General features: G+C 44.7%; 1 protein-coding gene across 19 annotated transcripts in view; it reads right to left on the bottom strand.

Annotated features, from left to right (window-relative positions):
- Positions 1 to 2,553: 2,553 nt before the first annotated feature.
- KIAA0586 (KIAA0586 ortholog) overlaps positions 2,554 to 23,797 on the bottom strand; it is a 102,063-nt gene continuing 80,819 nt past the window's right edge. For 14 of the 19 annotated variants that reach the window (XM_084835846.1, XM_084835739.1, XM_084835861.1 and 11 more), the window contains 2 exons: positions 15,511 to 15,576; positions 2,554 to 4,950 (listed from right to left, as the gene is read on the bottom strand). In XM_084835846.1, coding sequence (XP_084691972.1) covers positions 4,811 to 4,950; positions 15,511 to 15,576 — 206 coding nt within the window. In that variant the 3' untranslated portion in view covers positions 2,554 to 4,810. Of the gene's footprint in view, positions 4,951 to 10,770; positions 10,931 to 15,510; positions 15,577 to 23,797 lie in introns of all 19 variants that reach the window. The other 5 variants (XM_084835800.1, XM_084835877.1, XM_084835819.1 and 2 more) reach the window with 3 other exon arrangements.

Raw genomic sequence — 23,797 nt, 5'->3', positions numbered from 1 at the left:
AGTTACTATCTGGGCATGTATTTGACCTGTGGTTAAAGGAATGGACCCAACACAAAATTGGACCATAGTGGCTCCACACTGGACTGATCTGGAAATCAGTTACTGTCATACAGATTACTGTATGTGGGGCTGCCCTTGTAATTGATCTGGAAGCTGCAGCTGGTGCAGAATGCGGCAGCAAGGATGTTGTGTAGAGTGCCTGGCCATGCACATATTACACCAGTGTTAAAACAACTGCACTGGCTACCTATTAGCTACAGAGCCAAGTACAAAGCCTTGCTGTTAGCATATAAAGCCCTGGACAGCTTGTGATCAGGTTACCTGGCAGATTGCCTTCCCCAATAAAGACCTGTGTGTGATCTTTTAGATCATCGGAGGGGGCCTTGCTGGTTGTACCATGGCCTGCAGACTGCCATCTCGCAGCAACCAGGAAGCAGGCCACCTCCCTGGTGGCACCCACCTTATGGAATGACCTCCCATTGGTATCCAGGAGGTGGCAAGGATAATGTGTTTTAGGTGCCAGTTAAATACGCATTTCTTTACCCAGGCCTTCCCTCAGTGAGTGTGCTGCCCAGTTTGTTTGGTTGCAATTATGGGTTTGTATTGGCTTTAATGTTTTTGTTAATGTTTTATATACACGTTTTAGCAATTTTTATGTATTTTAACTGTATTCAAATGTATATTATAACGTATTTTGATGTACTTGGGATTTTCTTGTGAACTGCTTAGAAATATTTTTAAATATGTTCAGAGGTATAGAAATCTATAAAATAAATAAATACAGAAGAGAAACTTGGACGTGCTAGAAGGCCAACACGTGATCCTAGAACCAGCTTATACATCGCCACAACAATAAGGGTGTTGCTACCCTGTGGCTTTGTCCCATGCCTCTCTAGTAATATATGAAATACTGAAATATTGGCACCATCACCATGGCTTAAACAAGTCATTGTGGCTTGTTTCAGCTCTGGTGCCTGCCGGGCATCTTTTGCCTAATTACCCGCTTGTCCTGTTGGCCGAACCCAGGCAGCATGGGCTAGAGGGGGAAACAACCCTCAAACAACCCATGGCTTGTTGTTGGGTTGTTTGAGGTTTGTTTCCCCTTTTCTCTGGATGGAGAATGTTTGAACAAGCCCTGCCGCCTTGCTGTGCTAATTCATAAGTCACAAGAACAGTATCAAAGGGAACCACAGGGAAGGAAAGACACTGGTAGGGTAACAGACTGACTGGGTATTACGCCAAAAGCATGTTTTCTATAATGTTTTAAAGCATTTCACTCCACAACTGTAATTATTATTTTAAAGAATTATGATGAATTATCCTAATCCCATAAAAGAGGGTTCTGGCTACAGATACAGTATATGCTAAAATAAAATTCTCATGATTAAATTTGTCTTTGACCCTCTCGTTTAACTTCTTACATATATGAAAGGTGTAATTTCTAAAAACAAAACCTCTTTTGTTCTACATCTTAGTGACAACCAGACGGGGAAAAAAATAGTGGAAGGCCATCCCTGTAAGAATGGCTAATAAATGATGGGAATTCGTTACTTTGAGTAAGTTAACAAGCTATATATGTGTTAAAGGGTATCAGAAAACCAATTTATTTGAGAGAGAAGGAAGTGGCTTAAACATTAATGGAATTTAATTAATGCAATATCAAGGGAAAGCCCCTTTGCTGTAGAATTTGTTAACAAATGCAAATACTGAAATTACCTAGCTCTGAAATTGTAAGGTAGATTATTACACTGGTAATATCCCTTCCATTTTAGTTTTCAGTTATGGAATGTAGTCTCCTATTTTTGGTGTGTGTGTGTGTGTGTGTGAGTAGATAGACAGACAGATATAGATACAGTTTTTAAAACAGAACTGTTGATTCCTCCTGCCTGTCCTCCATATAATCCACCCCCTCCTCCATAACCCCCTCCCTCCGGCTCCCTCCAGCCTTCCCCAGACTTCACAGTGCAATCCGGTGGAGGCTGTTGGCTCGGATGTCAGTGGGGCAGTGAATCTGCTCTGGGTTTCAGTCAGAACTCTAATGGAGCTATCCAAGGTTCACACCTTGGATAGCTCCTTTAGAGTTCTGACTGAAACCCAGAGGAGATTCATCACCCCACTGTCATCAGAGCCAACAGCCTCCACTGGTGCAATCCTATATGTGTCTACTCAGAAGTAAGGCCCATTAAGCACAATAAGACTTACTTCCAGGTAAGTGTGTCTAGGATTGTAGCCTTAATTGCTGTGTGTGTGTTGCCAGGAGCGTTAATGTTGTCCTTTTGTAATTACTGTGCTCACCGAGCAGGATTTTGACATTGAGGATTGATTTACTATGTTTGTGTAAAGAATGTAATATCACCTAAGCCCTAAGGTGATTTGAAGAGTATATAACATAGTTCTAGATATATTACTCTCTGATTTATTTAATGGTGTTTAAATATGTACAACATTGCTGTCATTGCAATTAGGTGTTTAGTTTGATGTGTAAAGGATTTAAAACCAATAACATCTGATAGTGTGTGTAGATTACACACACACACACAAAACACAAATGCAGAACTTGCAGAATCCTTTGTTTCAAGAGTTCTCTGATAAAAATTATTGTCCTGCTTTTCCATGTCAAAGTTCAACAGCATATTTCCTAATAATTATTACAACATTTAGCAAGTAATATAGTACTTTAGAGGGCTCAAAGGACATTACATATATTAGTTCAGTAATTTTAACAATTCCAATGGTAGACTAATAATATTATCTCAATGCTATTAGGATTAAAATAACTGCTGCTATCGCTATGACTTTTATGAAGTATTTCCTCAACTGGTTGAGTTTGTTTTGAATCATGTTTGTTTTTAGATAGGCTTTTATGCTTTTGCTGCTTATTTGCATTATGTTGTGCCCACCCTCTCTGCCAGATGTTTTGGACTAAAGCTCCCATAATCCTTAATCATTGGCCATGGTGGTTGGGGCTGATGGGAGTTGTAGTTCAAAACATCTGGAGGGCACCAGGTTGGGGAAGACTGGTCTAAATAGAGACATACGGTATGCCTTCCCCTTTGGGGGGATAAATAGGCTTGTCCCTGCCTTAACCTGAACTATGCCAAAAGTGGCTGCATGTTTGCTTACTGGCAAAATCCATTAGGTTGGTGAGCACCTAGGGCCTTCTTGGTAGTGGCCCCAGAGTTGTGGGGCTCCCTTCTGTTTGACAGCTGCTTAGTCCCTTCAGTACAGGCCATTAAGAGGGCCTTAAAAATATATCTTTTTATAGCTGCCTAGGGTGGCCACTTGTGAACTGCCAAAAAAAGGAAATGCACCACCAAAAGAGGACAAAGAAGGGCACTGATTTGCATAAAAATTGCATATCCTAATCTATATGTATAGATACAAATTTAGAAATAATTATTATAAATTAAATAGAAATACAGTACACCTCACCATGATGTGGAAGGCTGTGACCAGGTGACCTGTGCGCCTTGCAGCTTGCTCAGTCTGCTATCCAGGTGCTGTTCATGGGCAATTTCAAGGCCCAGCTCGTTCCTCTGATGGTTGTCTTTAAACTGGACAGCCCTTTAAGTACAGGATGCCTTCACAATAGTGGACTGTCCGCTGACAGTCCTTCTTGTAGAGGACTGTCCTCTGTTAAAGAGGACACAAGACTGCCCTATGCTGCCTTTCCAAAAACAAACTAATGGCTCCAAAGCACTCCAGAGCAGCTTCTGTCATGATCTGCCTAGTGTTAAGTTGCTTTGTGAGGGCTTGGCTCGTAAATGCTTTAACAAACAAAAATGTGCACATTTCTTTAATGAGTTCAGAACAGAAAACAGCGTGTGTTTTGAGGACAGCAGTGGTGCTATTAAACCACCTATACCCCTCTAAAATGTGATACCTGCCTTCCCTGTCAGAGTCCAAAAGAACGTGTTTTGTCCTCATGAAAAATATCTACTCCACTTAATATCCTGGCTCCAGGGGAGTGTGAGGTCACGTGTGTGCCAGGACCGCGACACCGGCACAGGACCCAACACCCCACAACATCACCATGCCTCACTTTGTGCAAAAACACTCCTGAGGTCAGAAGTAGTCAAAAAATTCTTGGCCTGAGAAACCTCTTCCTGAGGGCTCCCAAAATGTGGAACTGGTACTGATCCACTGCCTTGACAGAAGTGGGGGGAGAATCCCCAAGATCTTAAGCGGAACAAAGGAACCTTTCTAATGGCAGGGAAGGGCTGTAGCTCAGTGGCAGAGCATATGTTTTGCATGTTACAATCCCCGGCATCTCCAGGTAGCGCTAGGAGAGACTCCCATCTGAAACCACAGAGACCTGCTGCCAGTCAGTTTAGACTAGCCTCCCGCAACCTGGTGCCCTCCAGCTGTGTTCAACTCTCCCATAATCTGGCTGGTGAATGATGGGAGTTGTAGTCCAACACATCTGGAGGGCACCAGGCTGGGATAGACAATGTTGAGTGAGAAGGACTAATAGTTTGAGTTGGCGTGAGGCAGCTGCTTATATTCTCCTGTGTGGCCTAAATCTCCCTCTCCTCCCAAACATGCAATGTCAAGTCAAAATACAAGGATATCTAATACCCAGCAAATACCCTTTTTAAATTACAGTATTTAATTCATTAAAAATAGTGTACATATTCACATGCAACACACACACACACACACAGATTCTGATCATGAAAAGCAAACTGACTCAATGCTCAAACATGTGGTTGATTCCATTTCTGCACCAAATGTTTGTTTCTTACATTATTTTCAAACAGCTGTCAACACTCCCCTCGCCCCATGCCAGCTTTCCCCACACATGCACACTTCAAAATGTATCTGCTCCAGATGAGTCTGAACTCCCATGGATAGAACTGAAGCTCTGGTCATCTATATCGGCAGATGGTACCTTCACAGACATTTTTGCTGGTGCTGGCAGGGAGGGTAACTGGGGTGGGGTTTCCCCCCCTGAAACAGAGAAAACATTTCGTCATTTGCAATCCAGAGCAAGCAAATACAAGGCATGTTAAAACCGCCATCCGATCTCATTGTCACAAGGAAAAACATCAGGAGGCTTTGCATGCGTGTCCGGTGTCAAGGCATCAACCAGAATATTTTGCAGAGGCATCTGTATTCTTGATTCAGATTTTCCTGGGCATGTGCTCTGACATCTGTTAACCACCCACACTGTTAGTAATTTCTATAGTCATACCAAAAAACTGGGGAACTCCTTTCCAAATTCAAAACTAGGAATTGGAGTATTAGGTTATTGAACTCCTTTCCAAATTCAAAACTAGGAATTGGAGTATTAGGTTATTCAAACCTAACCATATGGATTACAAGTACCCAGGTCTATAATAGCCAAAGGCCACAAGATCTCTTAACTTTGGATTCTATCTCTCTAGCAACCCAATATGTGACTTCTACGCTTAAATGAAAGCATTCAAATTATGGTTTCCAATTCTATTCTGGAGGGCAAGGGCAAACCCTATTTGTTTGTTCAGATGTAACAGGAAACTATGATTTACATGAATCACATACAAGAGAGGGAGGGAACTGAAACTTGCAATGAGACAGGGCGTGGGGGGGGGGAGAAGCATGCATCCATGAGTCTTTGGCACAAGTGACAAAACCATGGCGTACCATTACATGTGAACTGGTCCTGACGTAAGACAGGTCCATATGTGCATATGACAAGATTCTTGTGCTCCATACGCACTGTTGCAAGAATAAATTCATGTTTCAAGGAGGGTGCACAACTCAGTGGAAGAGCCCCTGCTTTTAATGCAAAAGGTCCCAGGTTCGATCCCCGGCATCTCCAGGTAGGGCAGGAAAAACTCCTGCCTGAAGCTCTGGAGAGCCACTGCTGCCAGTCAGTGTTGACAATACTGGGCTAGATGGACCCATGGTCTGACTCCGTATAAGGCAGCTTCCTATGTTCCTATAGTCTTTGGACTTCTGATACTGACTGCTAATTTTGTACATTACACAAAAACAGCCTCTGGTCATACTACTGGGCTTTGCATTGAACTGCAAGGCAGCCCATCCCCTTCTTCTGTTTGACACCATACCCGGCAGCCCCTTTGCCATAAGCTCAACTAACTTTACCTGAAATTAAAATCCATAGGAGGCAGTTAGCTATTGCTCTACTAAGACATTCAATGACTGACTGTGCCCCTTGCCTATACAAGACTCACAAAGCAAGAGCAAGTATCAGCAGAGAAAGATGAAGACCTGAGTCACTTTCAAAGTATAAAACCAGAAGTCTCTAGTGGAGATTGTATTACTATCAAGGCATGCTAAATTAATAATCTTCCTTCTCTCATTGACATGCATAGCAACTATGTTTCTGCCTCAGTTCTAAAGGGATAATATTTGCCAACCCTTTCTCCTTTCCCTGCTTAATTATCTACTGTGACTATGCAGAAGCAGTTTGGATTCATGCATTCTGCTCCGTATTGTGCTTCAGAGACTACCAATTAGCTGATCAGCCCTGGCATAAATGCTTTTCCTCTACAGATGTATGCAAGGGACGGATGTGAGTTTCTAAAGAGACCAGCAACTGTCTCTTTCCACCCTCATCTCCTCATTACCTGGCCAGCCCAAGTTGCACCTCCATAGGATCTACTCATAGCAAGTCCCTTTCTGGAAACTAATGACAACAAAAAGAGCCATATCCTTCTCTTTGGGCTTTGATAAGGACTCTCAAGGAAGTCTGAGTTCCTTATTTCACCTTGAGGCCAATTCTCCAGCCTGCTCTCAAGACCAAGGCACCAGGAATTCTGGCATTTCAGGTACTCAGCTAAGCAGTGAGTGTATACATCCAAAATGGATGCTCAAGAGATACTTGCTTCCTTGGAGAAATAGTAGCGGTATGGGAGCAGAACACGCCTATATCTCCATGGCAATTCCATTCTCAAAACATGAGTTTATAGCTAAGGATACCCATATGCCACTAAAGACCCGCTTGTTTCGATAAAAACATACTCCACTGCCAGGTGCACAATTTGGTGGACATCCCAGAAGGTGTCTCCCATGGTACAGCAGCAGCCACTAAAAAGGCCATCTTTAAGTACAGTGGGATTGTCAATAAGCTGTTCTTAGACCGACCATATGGACTGACACAGATCCCAAGGGAAAGCAGTAATTCTTAGGGAGAGTACAGGTCTAGCCACTGAACGCCTCTCCACTTGGCTTGTTTCTTTTATTTGGCTGTCTCTTTGCAAACAAGAAGACTGCATCTTTGTAGCCATTCTTTGTACAGAAGTGGTTCAAAAACACCGTTCTATTTATTTTCTGATTCTTTTTAGGTTGGCTGTACTTTTCCTTTAAGAATGAATAACCACTGCTAGTTGCTGATGCAACACAAAAGAAAACTCACAGATCAAAATGCACAAACAGCCATATGGCTTGCAAAGATGGTTTCTGAAAGCAATGCTTTCAGAAGGCTAATGAATTGCATACATGCCCAATGACATTTTCTCTCATAGAAATCACTGACTTACTGTGGACCTAAGGGCTGCTCCTAAAAAATAGCTAAGGTAACTGAACAAGGTTCACTTGGTTGGCTGTAAGTGAAACAGACGCCGAATGAAAGACATCCAAGAAGATGTCTAAAGCCCCGCAAACTGGCGTTATGCACTAACCCTAATCAATTTTACTATCTTCATACACTGGTGGTTATATTCTGGGGAAGCCTGGGTTTCCTCTGAAACTTTGCAGGCGTCCCTCAGGGAGATGAGTACTGGTAGACAAGAGATCTTGGGGTCATGGTGGATAGATAACTGAAAACATGTGCTCAGTGTGTACAGCAGTAAAAAAAAAAAAAACGCCAAATTCTATATTAGAAATTAGGAAAGGGATTGAAACAAGACAGCTAAGAAGCCAGATTCCGGCTCAACATCAGGAAAAACTCCCTGACTGTTAGAGCAATACGGCAATGGAACCAGTGACTGAGGGAGGTGGTGGGCTCTCCCACACTGGAGGCATTCAAGATGAGGCTGGACAGCCATCTGTCGGGGATGCTCTGACTCAGATTCCTGCATTGAGCAGGGGGTTGGACTCGATGGCCTTGCAGGCCCCTTCCAACCCTACTATTCTATGATTCTACTGTTATATAAATCTATGGTGCAGCTCCTGTTGCATTGGGAATACTATGTAGAGTCCCAGTTATCACATAGAATCATAGATCTCAAAAAGAGAGAGCAAAAAGGGATATCATAGAGCTGGACAAGGTACTGAAAAAGCCAGTCAAAACAATCAGGAGCAGTTTCCCTATGAGAAAAGTCCTGAAGTTGTTGGGGCTTTTTAATCATGGGTGACTCAATGCTTTATGCAGGTGGGGCAGGGACAATCTGAACTGGGCTCCATGTGCTTAAAGTAAGAAAGGGAGAAGAGAAAATGTAAAAGATTATAAAGAGTGTGTGTGTGTGTAAAAGAGAGATCATCCCTTCCTTTGCACTAACAAGTTACCTGCCTTACTTGTTCTTCTCTGTGCAATGGGGGGCTGTTGCTGGAACAGAAAAATGTGGATCTCCCCCTACCCAATCCTATGCTTTGCAAGCATGACCTCTAAATTAATTTGCCCCAGTTTCCCTTTTCTGTACAATAGGTTGCTCCTGTGGATAACTACGACCCCTTGGCTCTGCCTAGCATTAGTTGTCCTGCCTTCCACTCCACCAGTCCCAACGGGCACCAGTCACCACTGTTTTTAATTGAGGGGCGGGGAAGATGAAGTAGGGACAACACTGAGATTTATGACATTATGAATGGAGCAGGGAAAGTGGAACTCAGGTTTTCCTCAATGATTGTCAGTAGATTGGGGTGAGCAACTTGTGGCCTCCAGAAGTTGGACTATAGCTACCATCAACCCTCAGCACTGGCTATGCTGGCTAGAGCTGATGGGACTTGCAACCCCAAAACATCTGGAGGGCCACAAATTGCCCATCTTTGCAGTAGATTCAGGACAGACAGACAAAAAGTACATCTCCACAGAGTGAACGTACAGTGATGGCAAGTAGTTTAGATAGTCTTAGATGAATCATTGGCCTGATCCATCAGGGCTCTTACATGCTTTAGAGAGCAATCCTATGCATGTTTAGAGACAAAACATTGGCTGGCTGGGGAATGCTGGGAGTTGGAGGACTTTTTTCTGTCTAAACATGAATAGGATTGTGCCCTTAGTTTCCCTGAAAAATGGCTTGCCTACCACTCATGACCTTCCCTACAGCACACAGCCAGAGGGGAGCGTGGGATCCATTCTACGTTGTGCTCTCAGCTCCCACAGGGCAACAGTGAGGCTCAACATGCCTAACCAGCAGCAACTCCTGTGAAACAACTATATGCCCTAGAATATGCCCCAGAAACTTGGGCAGTGTGCAGGGGTTCCATACCAGATCAAATTTATTATAATAAATTCTATTTTGGATCCTGAGAACCCGTTTCTCTTCTTTGGGATCTACTTTGGATGCTCACCTCCTTCTGTTTTCTTGGGATTCCATACCAGACATAGTGGCTCTGTGTCAGACAAATGGATGTCAGATAGAAGGTTTGAAAGTCCTTGCCTTAAATTATACGGGCTGGCACTTTCAAAGCATGACAATTAATTTTTGCAATAAGAAATCTGATTTCATGACATCACTGTTTCAACAGGTGTTTCCAGGTTTACTAAAAAAAAAAATTCCTAGAAACCAGAGGTTCACAGGAACTCTGGCCCCACCTGGAGCATTTGTATCTCAGATGGCGAAAGTGCACACTGGCCCAGATACTTGCTAACTAGTACTGTCATACATACTTTGCAGGATTAATCAGGCCAATTTTATGTCGGAAAAGGTAAAGTGGAAAAGTGGAAGACCCATCAACAGAAGTACCAATTTTAAAGCCAAGAGGTTGTTGCAAACTCTGAGGGCCCAGGGACTCAGTCCCAAATTTCTTTTATCTGGTTTGTATTAATCACACTGGTTGTCAGAACTCCAGCGTGTGCAACACACACTTTATAAACAGAAATGCCTGTAAGTTCATGTTCTCTCTCTCGCTCGTACAAGCACAAACACATCTATTTGGCAAAACACGAGTACATCAAATCTAGTATAGATGAGTTGTTTGTGGTGAAGCATAAAAAGACAAGTGTTGTATGCTATCCATAAGAAAGTCAAATTCCAAGCACTAAAAATAAATCTGCATAATTTGCTTCAAATGTACGTTTCATTAAGACTAAAACTGGCACCTGAATACAGAGCAAGTCCACACATATTTTAGTTTGACATTATCAAATGTGACTCCGACTAGGTCAATTGCAAACATATTAGTGTTCTCCCTTGCAAAAGAAAAAGAGAGAGATGTGAGAGAGAAATCAGAGGTCTTGCAAACTGCGTCTGTTTGAGGATAGGCTGAAAACTGTGGACTCTTCTCTTTCAAAAGAAAGAAGTTGGAGTCAGGCAGAGCTTGGCATCTTGTGGAGTGGTCATGTGACTGCCTCACTTCTGCCACGAAATTTTCAAACCAGCTTTGTAGTCCCATGGCATTCTTTTAATCCTGTCCTGTTTAAAATATTCAACCCGCTTTATGGAGTCTCTCTTCATTAACATAAGAACAAAAGAACACACTGGGGACCCGACATTTCTGAAAAGGATAAAACTTCTTAATGGACTCCTGAAGGGAAAGGAAAAGGTTGAGCGTGCAGAGTTTTATTCTGCTGCTCAGCAATATAATACAATGAAGTATGCCACTTGCCCACATCCAGATCGATTTATTCCTGATGGACACGTTACTGCTATTACTCCCACCAACCTCTTAAGATGCATTTCATTTCCCCCTTGACTTCTGGGCCACTTTTATCTGCCATCTGACAGTGCCTGACGACAAGAAGATGGCTGAATCATGACATCATGTTGCTGGCCACTGGCTTGGGATTATGGTTCCAGGTAGGCTGGTCCACTGAGCCCAAAACCTTGGAGGAGAGTAATACAATAAAGATCCACAGGTCTCCCTACAAGGTTGTGCTTGTGTTGTATTTTCTGAGTATTCCAAGCAAACACGGATAGCTCCTCCACTCCACCCCCAATCCCCAGCTAGACAGACATTAAGCGCAAATATCACTGGCACCTACTGGATAGCCTTTGTGACTTAGGTGGCCCCATATGCTGGTTCCTTTTGTGAAAGTTGAAGAAAAACATGTTTAGTTTATTGCTTTGAAGGCTACATACTGCCAGCACAGGAGTGCACATCTAGCCCTCTCTGGCTCTTTTTTTAAAGGTAGCAAACAGCAGCAAAGCTAATCCATTGTAGCAATTCCCTAAAATGGTGAGCCCGTTGCTTAATGTTTATATTTATTTTGCTCTTTGGAAGCTGTGAGATGCAGCCTTCTCAGATGCTGAAATGCTCATCTTCCCAGGTTTCATTTTAAAATGAAAGGGCAAACAGCAGCTTGGGTCTCCTTCCACAGCAAGAGGGGATTCCTTCTCCCAATTATATATGAAGAGGATATTGCACTACTGCTGTGGGAAAGGGGCCTGCAGTAGCATTACACAAAGCCTGCTCTGCAGTTGAGGCCAACTAGGAAGAAGGGATGCTGAGTCCCAGATTCTATCCAACTCACCCACACCGGATTCTTTCCCTCCCACGTTCTCCAGGAAAGCTCAGTATGTTATAGATTATTTTTTTAAAAAACTTATTTGATTGGCTCCTAGCCTCACTGTATGGAATACATACAATAAAAGCATTCTCCTACAGATTATTCCTATAGAATGTCTTTGGATATCCCCCAACCCCAAGCATGTGGTGAGAGAGAAAGAGAAAAAGAATATATATCAAGACACCCATTTTACAAGTTTGCAACCGAATACAAAAATAAAATTGCTAGGCGCTATGGAAAGAACACCTGGAAAAACATCCCTAGCACGGTATTTGTCTTCCATTAAGAGCACGGCTGAAACAAGCAACTCATTTCTTCTGCTGCCAGATGCTGGCTGCTTTGCTTTGTTGAGTACTGGCTTCAAAGTTTACGTGCTGTCATGTTGCAGCGTCTCAGTGTCCCCCGATGGCATCGTCACAAGTCCAATCCTCGGAGCTTTGAGCACACACCTGCAACACCCTAACTCAACTTTTTATATGCTTCCAGTAGGGAAGCAACAATTCTCTCTCTCTCTCTCTAATCATCCCTCTGTTCCTCTTCGTTGTTCTTTTCTTCTTGCCTAAAGCAGTATCACATCTGGATTGTATTTACAGATGAGATTATTTCGCAAAACACAGACCCCATTGCTAGGGGACACTTAGACAATGCTTACTACAAAGAATGGCTCCATATGAACATGACTACTAAAGACTTGGCCGACAGGAAGCTCTGGCATGGGCTGGCCCATGAAGTCACGAAGAGTCGGAAGCGACTGAGTGAATAAACTAAAGACTTAGATAGCATCAACAGTGCACCTGGTGCTGTAGAGAAATGATACCACCCCTGCCCAGATGTCCATATACCAGCCTTCCCCAAATAGGTGTCCTCCAGGTATGGTGGAGTTGTAGTCTAGCACATCTGGATGGCACCTGTCAAGCCACATCCTGTGGGGTGTAAGCTTAAGGTGGCTGTGAGGAGAAGTGCCTCAAGGCTAATGCATGAGTACCAGGGAAGATGCACGGGGAGTCAGATGGTTGTGAAGAACAGCACAGCCATTCAGGGCAGTTAAGGAAAAGATTTTGCTAAAGAAAAGAGTCTTGAAGAAGAAAAATGAAAGCAAGGAACTCTGTCAGAACGGGGGGGGGGGGGTGCTCCCAGGAAGGGCAGCAGAGACAGGCGAGGGAGAAAAGTAACAAGGCTCCTACTAGGGGGCCTAAGAGGTGATGGATGGGGAATTCAACCTGAGCACCACTGCCCGTCTCTGGCCAAAGGTAGGAGGCTACCCAGGCCAGCAAGGAACCCTCTTCACAACCATAAGCTAGAGTGGGTCAGGTGATACTCCTTGACTTCTGCAAAAGCTCCCAGACCCCTGAGCAAGCCTAACTGGATCTGAGGTTGAACAAGAACAGATCCTGCCAGATAAATCTGATCTCGTTTTTTGATCAGGTCGCCTCCCTTGTGGACTGTGGGAATGCTGTGGACATCATAGACCTCGACTTCAGCAAAGCTTTTGACAAAGTGCCCCATGATGTCCTGATGAGCAAACTAGCTCAAAGTGGGCTAGATGAAACAACGATCCGGTGGATCCACAGCTGGCTACAGAATCGGGCTCAAAGAGCGCTGATCAATGGGACCTTCTCAAACTGCGGAGAGGTAACAAGCGGGGTACCGCAGGGCTCAGTCCTGGGCCCAGTGCTCTTCAACATTTTTATGAATGACTTGGAGGAGGGGGTGCAGGGAATGCTGATCAAATTTGCAGATGACACAAAATTGGTCGGATAGCTAATACCTTGGAAGACAGAAACAAAATTCAAAGTGATCTTGATAGACTGGGGCGCTGGGCAGAAAACAACAGAATGAAATTGAATAGGGATAAATGCCAAGTTCTGCACCTAGGAAAAAGAAACCAAATGCACAGTTACAAGATGGGGGATATGTGGCTCAACCACACTACAAGCGAGAAGGATCTTGGCGTTGCAGATCACAAGCTGAACATGAGCCAACAATGTGATGTGGCTGCAAAAAAGGCAAATGCTCTTTTGGGCTGCATTAATAGAAGTATAACTTCCAAATCCTGGGAAGTACTAGTTCCCCTCTACTCAGCACTGGTTAGGCCGCATTTGGAGTACTGTGTCCAGTACTGGGCACCGCATTTGAAGAAGGATGCAGCTAAGCTGGAGAGGGTTCACAGGAGGGCAACAAATATGATCAGGGGACTGGAAGCAAAGCCCTATGAAGACAGATGGAAAGAACCAGGCATGTTTAGCCCTGAGAAGAGAAGATTGAGGGGAGATAGGACAGCGCTCTTCAAGTATTTGAAAGGTTGTCATAGAGAGGAAGGCCAGGATCTCTTCTTGATCATCCCAGAATGCAGGACATGGAATAATGGGCTCAAGTGACAGGAAGCCAGATTCTGGCTGAACTTCAGGAAAAACGTCCTGCCTGTCAGAGCAATACGACAATGGAACCAATGACCTAGGGAGGTGGTGGGCTCTCCCACACTGGAGGCATTCAAGATGAGGCTGAGCAGCCTGTCGGGGATGCTCTGACTTGAATTCCTGCATTGAGCAGGGGGTTGGACTCGATGGTCTTGTAGGCCCCTTTTGTTGTTGTTTTTCAGTCGTTCAGTCGTGTCCGACTCTTCGTGACCCCATGGATCATAGCACGCCAGGCCTTCCTGTCCTGCGCTCTCTCCCGGAGTGTGCTCAAGTTCATATTCATTGCATGAGTGATACTATCTAGCCATCTCATCCTCTGTCGTCCCCTTCTCCTTTTGCCTTCAGTCTTTCCCAGCATCAGGGTCTTTTCCAGAGAGTTTTCTCTTCGCATTAGGTGGCCAAAATATTTCAGCTTCAGTATCTGTCCTTCCAATGAGCACTCAGGGTTGATTTCCTTTAGGATTGACTGACTGGACCTCCTTGCAGTCCAGGGGACTCGTAAGAGTCTTCTCCAACACCACAGTTCGAAAGCATCAATTCTTTGGCGCTCAGCCTTCCTTATAGTCCAGCTCTCACAGCCATACATTACTACTGGGAAAACCATAGCTTTGATTAGACGGATCTTTGTCGGCAAGGTGATGTCTCTGCTTCTTACTATGCTGTCTAGGTTTGCCATAGCTTTCCTCCCAAGGAGCAAGCGTCTTTTAATTTCATGGCTACAGTCACCATCTGCGGTGATCTTGGAGCCCAAGAAAGTAAAATCGGTCACTGCTTCCATTTCTTCCCCTTCCATATGCCAGGAAGTGATGGGGCCACATGCCATGATCTTTGTTTTTTTAATGTTGAGTTTCAAACCAGCTTTTGCACTCTCCTCTTTCACCCTCAACAAGAGGCTCTTTAGATCCTCTTCGCTTTCTGCCATTAGGGTGATTCTATGAAGCTGAAGCTGGATCCTGATAGGACAGAGGTGAGGTGAGTAAGGAGTCCAGATGCTCTGAGAGGAGCATCTCTCTCTCCCTGTAGTGGATCGGGTTAGAGTTAATCAGAGCAGGTTCGTGGTGTTAGGCTGTCCCTGGATCCATGTCTGCCCTGGAGGCACAGGTGGCAGTTGTGTCTAGAAGCAATAGCTGCACCTTATACGGCAGCTGTGTCTCTTGTTGGAGAAAGGGGGTCTTGCCACCCGCATCCATTCTTCTGTAATCTCTCAGGCTGACCAATGTGCTTTACAGAAGGCTCTCCTTTTAAGATGACTTGGAAGCTTCGATTGGCACAGAATTCTGCAGCTCCCTATCCATCACCTCTTAGGTTCCAGCTTCCGAATCCAGTCTTGACAAAGAGCAGAGAGAGTGACAGTACTGGAAATGGGGACTGAGAGCTTGAGAGTAAGACAGTGATAGTTCATTGTTTTTTTAAGGGAGGACACATCATCTGACCAAATACAATGACAAGGTACAGTTAAGAGCAGCCTGCAGAACTTACCAGAAAGCAATGATGTAAGGTACACATTGGGCTCAACCTGAGTCCGATCCAAGTCTCCCTGGAAATCTGTTTAAGGGGAGAACAAGGCATTTGTTTTGTAACATTTAGGGTATCAACAAGCAAGGAACGGCAAGAACACAGAAGTGACTGAGATGTGTCCTAAGCAGCTAAAAAACAGGGCCAGACCTTTTCTGGAGTGTCACTGAGAACCAGTGTGGTGTAGTGGTTAAAGGCATTGGACTGGGGAGATCCGGGTTCTAGTCCCCATACTGCCATGAAGCTCACTGGGTGACTTTGAGCCAGTCTCTAACTCTCAGCCTAACCTAGCTCACAGGGTTGTTGTGAGGATAAAACGGAGAGGAGGAGTGGGCGAGGATCATGTATGCCACCTTGGGCTTCTTGGAGGAAAGGTGGGATATATATGTAACAAATAAACAAATAATTTCCAAGTGTGGGTTTATTCTGTTCTGTGTGCTAGGCATCTCTTTGAGATCCCTCAATAACTTAGGCCTTAGCTCTCAAAGAGGTGGTAAACCTGTCTTTGGCTGTGGGTGGGAGCTCATGTGACCAAAGGCTCCTCTCCACATAACAATTCCTTGCACAGGCTAGGCTCTGACTCATCTTCCTGGGACTCATTTTTGGATGGAGGAGGAGCATTCAGTCATGTGGTACAGCCCAGACACAGGTTGACTGCTTCTGTTGAGAGCTAGGCTAAGACGTCAGAACATGATCGCTGTTCCCTTACTGCGGTTTACCTGTCTCACTTGTAGGGGCATTTAGAACTCTGCTAATCTGCTTGGTGTTAAAAGGCCATGTTTCTGTCTTATAGTTCAGCCTTCCCCAACCTGGCACCCTCCAGATGTGCTGGACTACAACTCCCAGCATCCCCAGCCAGACATGCTAGCTAGGGGATGCTGGGAGATGTGTTGTAGTCCAACACATCTGGAGGGCGCCAGGCTGGAGAAAGCTGCTATAGTTGACTTCTGGGTGGGATTAGCAGGGTAAATAGAAAGCTTGGGTGAATGTCTCCTCTGAAAGTATGTAGGCAAGGAGAGAAAACCACCACATGGGTCAGAAAGGGGTGGGGTCCAATGGTATAGATCTGAACTAGCACCACCATTGGGAACTTCCCATCTGCTACAGGCTTTGCACAAACAAAGGGCAGTTCAGCATTCGGTTCAGATTACTCCTGCAAGATCTAGTCATTGTTTCAAGGATAAACAACTCCCAAAATGCATAGAGTTGATAGCTCCAGGATTCAAATGGCCTCCTTCTGACTTTCCCAAGAGAAACAGATGCCATATTTGCAGACAGGAAAAGAATGATTGCCCAAGGTCACAATTAAAGCTTTCATATTCTTAAAAAAAAAGGAAGGAGAAAGACACCACCACTCGTCCCCTCCACGGGGTAGGGGTTCTCCACGAGGGCAGGGATTCCGCAGCTGCACAGCAGCCACCAGAGACGCATGTCTATGCTGGCATTGCAGAACTAGGGCAGGCAGCTTGGCAGAAGTCATACTCTGAGCATGGGTAAAGAGTGCCCTCCTCATAGCCACTGCCATTAAAAGTACCCACTTTCTGACCCTTCTGTAAAGAAAAACATAAAATTGGTTTTTGTGTGTGTGTGTGTGTGTATGTATGTATATATATATATATATATATATATATATATATATATACACACACACACACACACACATACATACACACACAGCACTGCAATGTTTAACTACTGTTATTTATATGACACTACCAGTGTGCATGATGACTGAGGAACAGTATTGATTTTATTACCTTTCTATACAAACCAATAGCTGAAGCAGTATGGAAACCCATTACAAATTGTCTGCCCACAGCCCATTGCTCCTTTTGTCAGAATGCACCGTTCCCACCCATAGGGCTTTATGTTAACATAGCATAAAGACTCCCCCCCGCCCCCTCTCAGGCTTACTGTTCCAGATCCTTTTATTATTAAAATATTTATTTACAGAATACATGGGGCCAGTCCCTGCCCTGAGGAGCTTACCATTTAAAATTCAACATAGAGGAAGTGGAGGTAGGGGGTGAACAGGAAAGCAAAACAGTTTTTGTTTCTAGGGCCAAAGCCAACTGGGAACAGTCCTGTCTGGAGGAAAGGTCTCCCCGTAGGTGATACTTATTTATTCTACTGCATTTTTATCTTGCCTCTTCTCCAAGGTGCTCAGGGTGGCATATATAGTTCTTCCGCCTTTAATCATCACAACCATACTGTGAAGTAAGGTAGACTGAGAGCTAGTGACCCAGTGATCTTCATGACTGAGTTGGGATTTGAACCCAGGTCTCCCTAGTCATAGTCTAACACTCTAAGCCTTCCACCACATAGGTTCTTATAATCACCTCATGTATTCCTGGCAGTTAGTCCCACTTAGAGTACACCCACTGAAATGAATTGGACTTAAGTTAGACTGATATTGGATATAGCCCTCCACAGGCATGCAATAGGATTTTTTTTTCATTACCATGCTTCTTGGGAGTTCATTCCTGTTCGACGACTATGGCCCACTGTGGTCTGGCTGACATAACTTAAATCTCTGGGAGACTCAATAACCTTCAGGCCCCATCCAGTCCTTTAAATCTAATGCTTAATGAACGTTATTTCCATGTCTAATACTGCATTCTCCCTCGAAGGCTCCTGCCCCAGCGACTACAGTAAGAATTCTCCCAGGATGCCTACAGGATGGTCTTCTAAAAAGCGGTGGAGCATCTTCTTGGAATTTACATGCAAGGCTGAGACGCAGCTATGATAATGTGAAGAATTTGATGGTGTGAAAAGGTCCACACCTCAGCTGCTTTTACAACAGACTGCTGAAAAACTCTCTACTGGGCTCAGTGCCAGCACTTTCAGAATTACTTGCAAGCATCTGGGACAGTACTGGAAAGAACTGTCAACAAGCAAGAAGTTTCCAATTCTCCTTCATGGATCATGACACACTGTGCTGCAAAGGAGGAGGTAGAGAATGGGCTAAGGGGATGGGTCGTCTTACAGATTAACTGGTTAAAGAACAGGAAGGAGAGAACAGGAGTAAGTGTTCAATTCTCAAGGTAGATGGAAGAAAGAAGTAAAATCTAGCAGGATCTGTAAAGGGACCCTGTGCTATTTAATTAATAAATTATGTAGAGTTGGCATCCATCAGTGAGATATTCAGACTGGTGAAAACCCAAGTGGACTACAAAGAGTGCTGAAAGAATGTGATGGAGGGTTATAAAGTTATGAATAGAATCAAGAAAGTAGGATGGATTTTTCCCCTCTCCCTCTCATGTAACACCAGAACTCTGGTCACCCCAGTGAAATTGGCATGCTTATAGGCTAAGGCAACCCTCAACCAACAAGTCAGAGAAGCTCTGGGAACCTTCCAACCCAGGGCCAACTGTTTAACAGGCACAAACAACATAGTGTGTCCTGCTGGTGATTTGTCCTGTCTGTGCAAAACTTGATTGCTCTAGGAAGGATAGAGCCTGTACCAAACTATGATCCAAGGTGGCTTTGATCCGCCCCAGAGGATGCTTTCCCTGTCAATGACTGGGGAGTGGGGCCGATGAGCATTTAACTGCATCATGTCCTCTGGACTCCACTAGGGAGAAGGAGACTACTTGTGGGCCTCTACCCCATCTCCCCACCCCAGAGGAATTATTTAAGGTGGGTTGCGTCCTCCTCTTAAATTTATTTATTTAATGACCGCCTTTCAGGGCAGAAGCCCTCCCAAGGTGGCGTACAGTCACAAGAGGCTCCCTGTGCAGAGTACAAAGATCAATAATAAGCCAGTCCCTGCCCTAGTTCTTAGTTCCTTACAGACAGTACTCACGGGGTCCTCCAAGTTGTGTCTCTGCATGGGCTTTGGCAGCCATTATCCCAGGGCCAATCCTGTCTGCCCTGCCTTTGGGGAAGGCTAGTGCGGCTTCCCTCCTGCGGTTTCTCCCTTACTGTTGTGTTCCCAGGATGGTGGGGCCTGTGCCCCAGAAAATGAGACCCAGCATCTGTAGCCATGAGGGGGGAAATGCACCACGAGGGAAGAGCTAATTGCCCTTCTGGGTCAGCCCACCTGTTTCCCAAGCCAGGATGAACAGGGCTGGGTGGGGGATGGATGACTTTCTGCTCTTTTGCACTCGTCTTTGTTCCATTATTATTATTATTATTATTATTACTACCACCACCACCACCACCACCACTGTTACTATTACCAACATTTCTACACAGCCCACAGCTGAAGCTCTCTGGGCGGTTTACAGATAAAGCTTACACCTTGGTTGATAAAGCCGGGCTCTGTCCAGATGGAGCCTACCTGCCCATTACAAAGGCAGGAAGTCTTCTGAGAGTTGTGGGGAGTGGCTCCTTCTGTCAGTCCCGCTGAGGAAGGGCTTCTTCACACAGCATATAGTCGAACTGTGGAACTCAGTACCCACAAGATGTAATGATGGCCACCAATTTGGAAGCCCTTAAAAGGGGCCTGGACAAATTCCTGGAGGAGAAGGCTATCAATGGCTACTAGTCCAGATGGCTATGTGCTATCTCCACCATCAGCGGCAGTATGCCTATGTACTGGGGAACATGTTGCTGGGGAAGATGAGTGGGCGGGTGCTGTCACACTCATGTCCTACTTGGGGGTTTCCCACAGACAGCTGTTTGGCCACTGCTTGAACAGAATGCTGGATAAGATAGACCCTTGGTCTGATCCAGCAGGGCTCTTCTTCAAGAAACTTCAATGGAATTCTGGGCTTCTTTGGAATACAATTTTAAAGCCACTGTACAACACCAACGCTCGGTTAATTACACATTAATGTAGACCCGGGGTGGGCAGAAGGGAGATCTTCAGATGTTTGCGACTTCAACTCCCAGAAGCACCTGCTGGCATAGCCAATGGTCAAGAATGCTGGGAGCTGAAGTCCAAAACATCTAGAATTCTACTTTCCTGATGTAGACAATTGAAATGACTCCCACGTCTTCTTCCAAGACTCACTTCAAAAAACCGCTTCCTTTTTGCTTTCTATCAACAGAAACATCCATTGTTTGGGAAAACAAAACAATGACCTTTGAACTCAGAGTAGCCTGAATGAAGGGAGAATCCATTTTCAGTTATTATTTATAATCCATTTCCCACACCCTTTCTCTGGCTTTAGATGTGAAGCTTTAATCTTTTATTACAACTATGTGTAGCTTATATTCAATTTGACATTTTATATAAAAATACTATATAAGGGAAGACTATGAAGGAAAACAATACCAAACACAAACAAGATGATTACATTTGGAATAAATTGTTTTTATGGAGATAGCACTGAAGCGACTGCTTATTGCCTGGGCTCAGGCTGAAACTATGCAAACAAGAAAAGTGTTTTGACTTTAATCCCAAGTCTTTCATCTGCAGCCCAACCCAGGCTCACTAGGAAAGTGGCCCAGATGTTTTAGAAGAATTTTGGGCCTGGAACAAAAGCAACCAAGCAAAGCATAAGCTTGCTTGTTTGCTCGCTCACTCACACACCCCAGTTCACCCTTCCTCAACCTGGTGCCTTCCAGAAGTTTTGGACTACAGTTCCCAGAATTCCTGGCCACTGGCCATGCTGGCTGAGGCTGATGGAAGTTGAAGTCCAAAGTATCTGGAAGGCACCAGGTTATGGAAAGCTGCTCTAATTATTGCATTGAACTAACACCTAGTGCTGCAATCCCTAATGTACTGAGAATTATTTGTTTGGGACCTAAGATACGTCCATGATGTGGTCAAACAGGGTTTGTAGGAGCATTTAAGTGAATCAAAATTGTAAGATTAAGAGCATCCCTCAGATTTATGGCTTGTGAAATAACAGAACAGGCTCAACAAGGAAAAATAAAATAAAAACATGCAAATGACAATAATATAACAGGTAGGTCAGCAGGACAGTAAAATACAAGATAACATCAAATTAAAAACAAAAATGATAAAAGCAGCAGAATTAAATCAGCTAGTTGACATGCTGGCAGGTCCCAGGGCCTGGTCTGAAGGCACTTGAGACCACCACTTTGCTGAAGCTAAGCAGGTTTGGGTCTGGTCAGTGCTTGAAAGGGAGACCACCTGGGAACCATGTGTAGCCACCTTGGAAGAAAGATGGGACACAAATGTAATAATAAATACAAGATAGATAGATAGATAGATAGATAGATAGATATTGGCCCAGTGCCAGAAAGATGTCAAAATTACAGCAGGTGAGCCTCTTTGGAAAGGTCATTCCACATGCAGGGTGCCACAACTAAAAAGGCTCTCTCTGGTCCCCACCCACCTAACTTCACAAGGCAGGGGGACATGGAAAAGTGATGATAAACGTACTCCTGGGACAGGTTCATGTGCAAGGAAGTGGATTGTCACATAGCCATGTTCCAAGCCATCAGGGCAGCTTTCACTAACCTGGTGCCCTCCAGATGTTCTGAACTTCAACTCCCATCAGCCCCAACCAGCATGTCCAATGGTCAGGAATGCTGGGAGTTGTCGTCCAAAACAGCGGGAGGGTGCCAGTTTGGGGAAGGCTGATTTAGGGGATCTTAAATGGTTATCACCACTACCTTGAATTGTGCCGGGAAACAGACTGGCAGACAGTGTAAATGCTCAAGAACTGGCAAAATGCAATCAGTATAACCAGTCCCGGTCAGCACCACAGTAGCTGTATTCTGAACTCGAGTTTCCAGAATCTTCAAAGACAGCCTCAAATAACAATGCATTGTAGCAGTCTAAACCGGAAGTTTCTAATGCATGCAAATCCCTGGTCTAGCACACGGACTTTTTCTTAGGCTGCTTCCAACCAGGTAGCTCCTACACTAATAATCATTGCCTTTCCGTGATTATAATACGCTTTCATTTAAGTGATATCTGCTAATTTAAAAGAACAGCTAGAAAAGCATTGTAGCACTACTGAAAAGATGGATTTCTGCTGAGCTGAGATGGGTTCACCAGCCCAATATGTCTCTGCCCTTCTTGAAATCCTGCCTCTTATTAAAAAAAAAAAAAAGGCAGAAGAGTAGCACTAAAGGCATCTACATCTGTGTTGATTGTGCTACTCCTCCATTCTTCTGAAAAACAGGTCAGATTTTCTGCAATCTAAGAAAAGACAGAAGAACTACAGGGAAAATTCAGGTTGACAAATGTTGGATGATGGTACTGTGTGGATGCTCCATAAAAAGTGAGTGAATAAAGCAGGGACATTCCACACTAAACACTGTGTGGAATGGCCTTCCCCAACCTCATGCCCTCCAGATGTGTTGGACCACAACTTCCATAATTTCCAGCCAGCATGGCCATTGGAGGGCACCAGGTTGGGGAAGGCTGCTGTGAAATTTATTTATCTATTTATTATTAAATTCATTAATCGCCCATCTGGCTGGTCACCCAGCCACTCTGGGCGATGTACAACATACAATAAAAACAGTTTAAAACAATAAAATTCTACAATAAAAACATTTTCTAAAATACCCTAACCCACCCCAAATGCCAGCCTGAACAACAGCGTTTTTAATGCACGACGGAAGCTCATTAAAGAGGGGGCATGACGGAGTTCCCTAGGGAGGGAGTTCCACAGAGTGGGGGCCACCACAGAAAAGGCCCTCTCCCTCGTCCCCACCAGTCTAGCTGTCCTGGCTGATGGGACAGACAGAAGGCCATCCGAGGCTGATCTTGTTAAGCGGCCTGTCTGGTGCTGCTGGAGGCGCTCCTTTAGTTAGGCTGGGCCGGAACCATATAGGATTTTAAAGGTCAAAACCAACACCTTGAATTTGGCCCGGAAAACAACTGGTAACCAGTGCAACTCCTTCAGCACCGGAGTGAAGTGATCTCGCCGGCAGCTGCCTTTAATCAGGCGAGCCGCCGCATTCTGTACCAGCTGCAGTTTCTGAACCGTCTTCAAGGGTAACCCCACATAGAGCGCATTACAGTAGTCTAAACGAGAGGAGACCAGGGCATGTACTACCGATGGGAGCAGATGGTCAGGAAGGAAGGGGCGCAGCCGCCGTATCAGATGGAGTTGATACAGCGCTGTCCGGCTCACAGCTGACACCTGAGCCTCCATGGACAGCTGGGAGTCCAAAATGACCCCCAGGCTGCGGACCTGGTCTTTCAAGGGTAGCCGTACCCCATTCAACACCAGGTCGACATCCCCCAGCCTCCTCTTGTCTCCCACCAAAAGTACCTCGGTCTTGTCAGGGTTCAGCTTCAACCTATTCCTCCCCATCCAGCCACTCACCGTCTCCAGACATTTGGACAGGGATTCTACGGCCAACCTTGGTGAAGATT

This window comes from Heloderma suspectum, chromosome 1 (genome assembly GCF_057233095.1).
Source record: "Heloderma suspectum isolate Gila_16-S chromosome 1, 16-S_ref, whole genome shotgun sequence".
Classification (NCBI taxonomy): domain Eukaryota; kingdom Metazoa; phylum Chordata; class Lepidosauria; order Squamata; family Helodermatidae; genus Heloderma; species Heloderma suspectum.
This window is presented reverse-complemented; position numbering and strand designations above follow the sequence as displayed.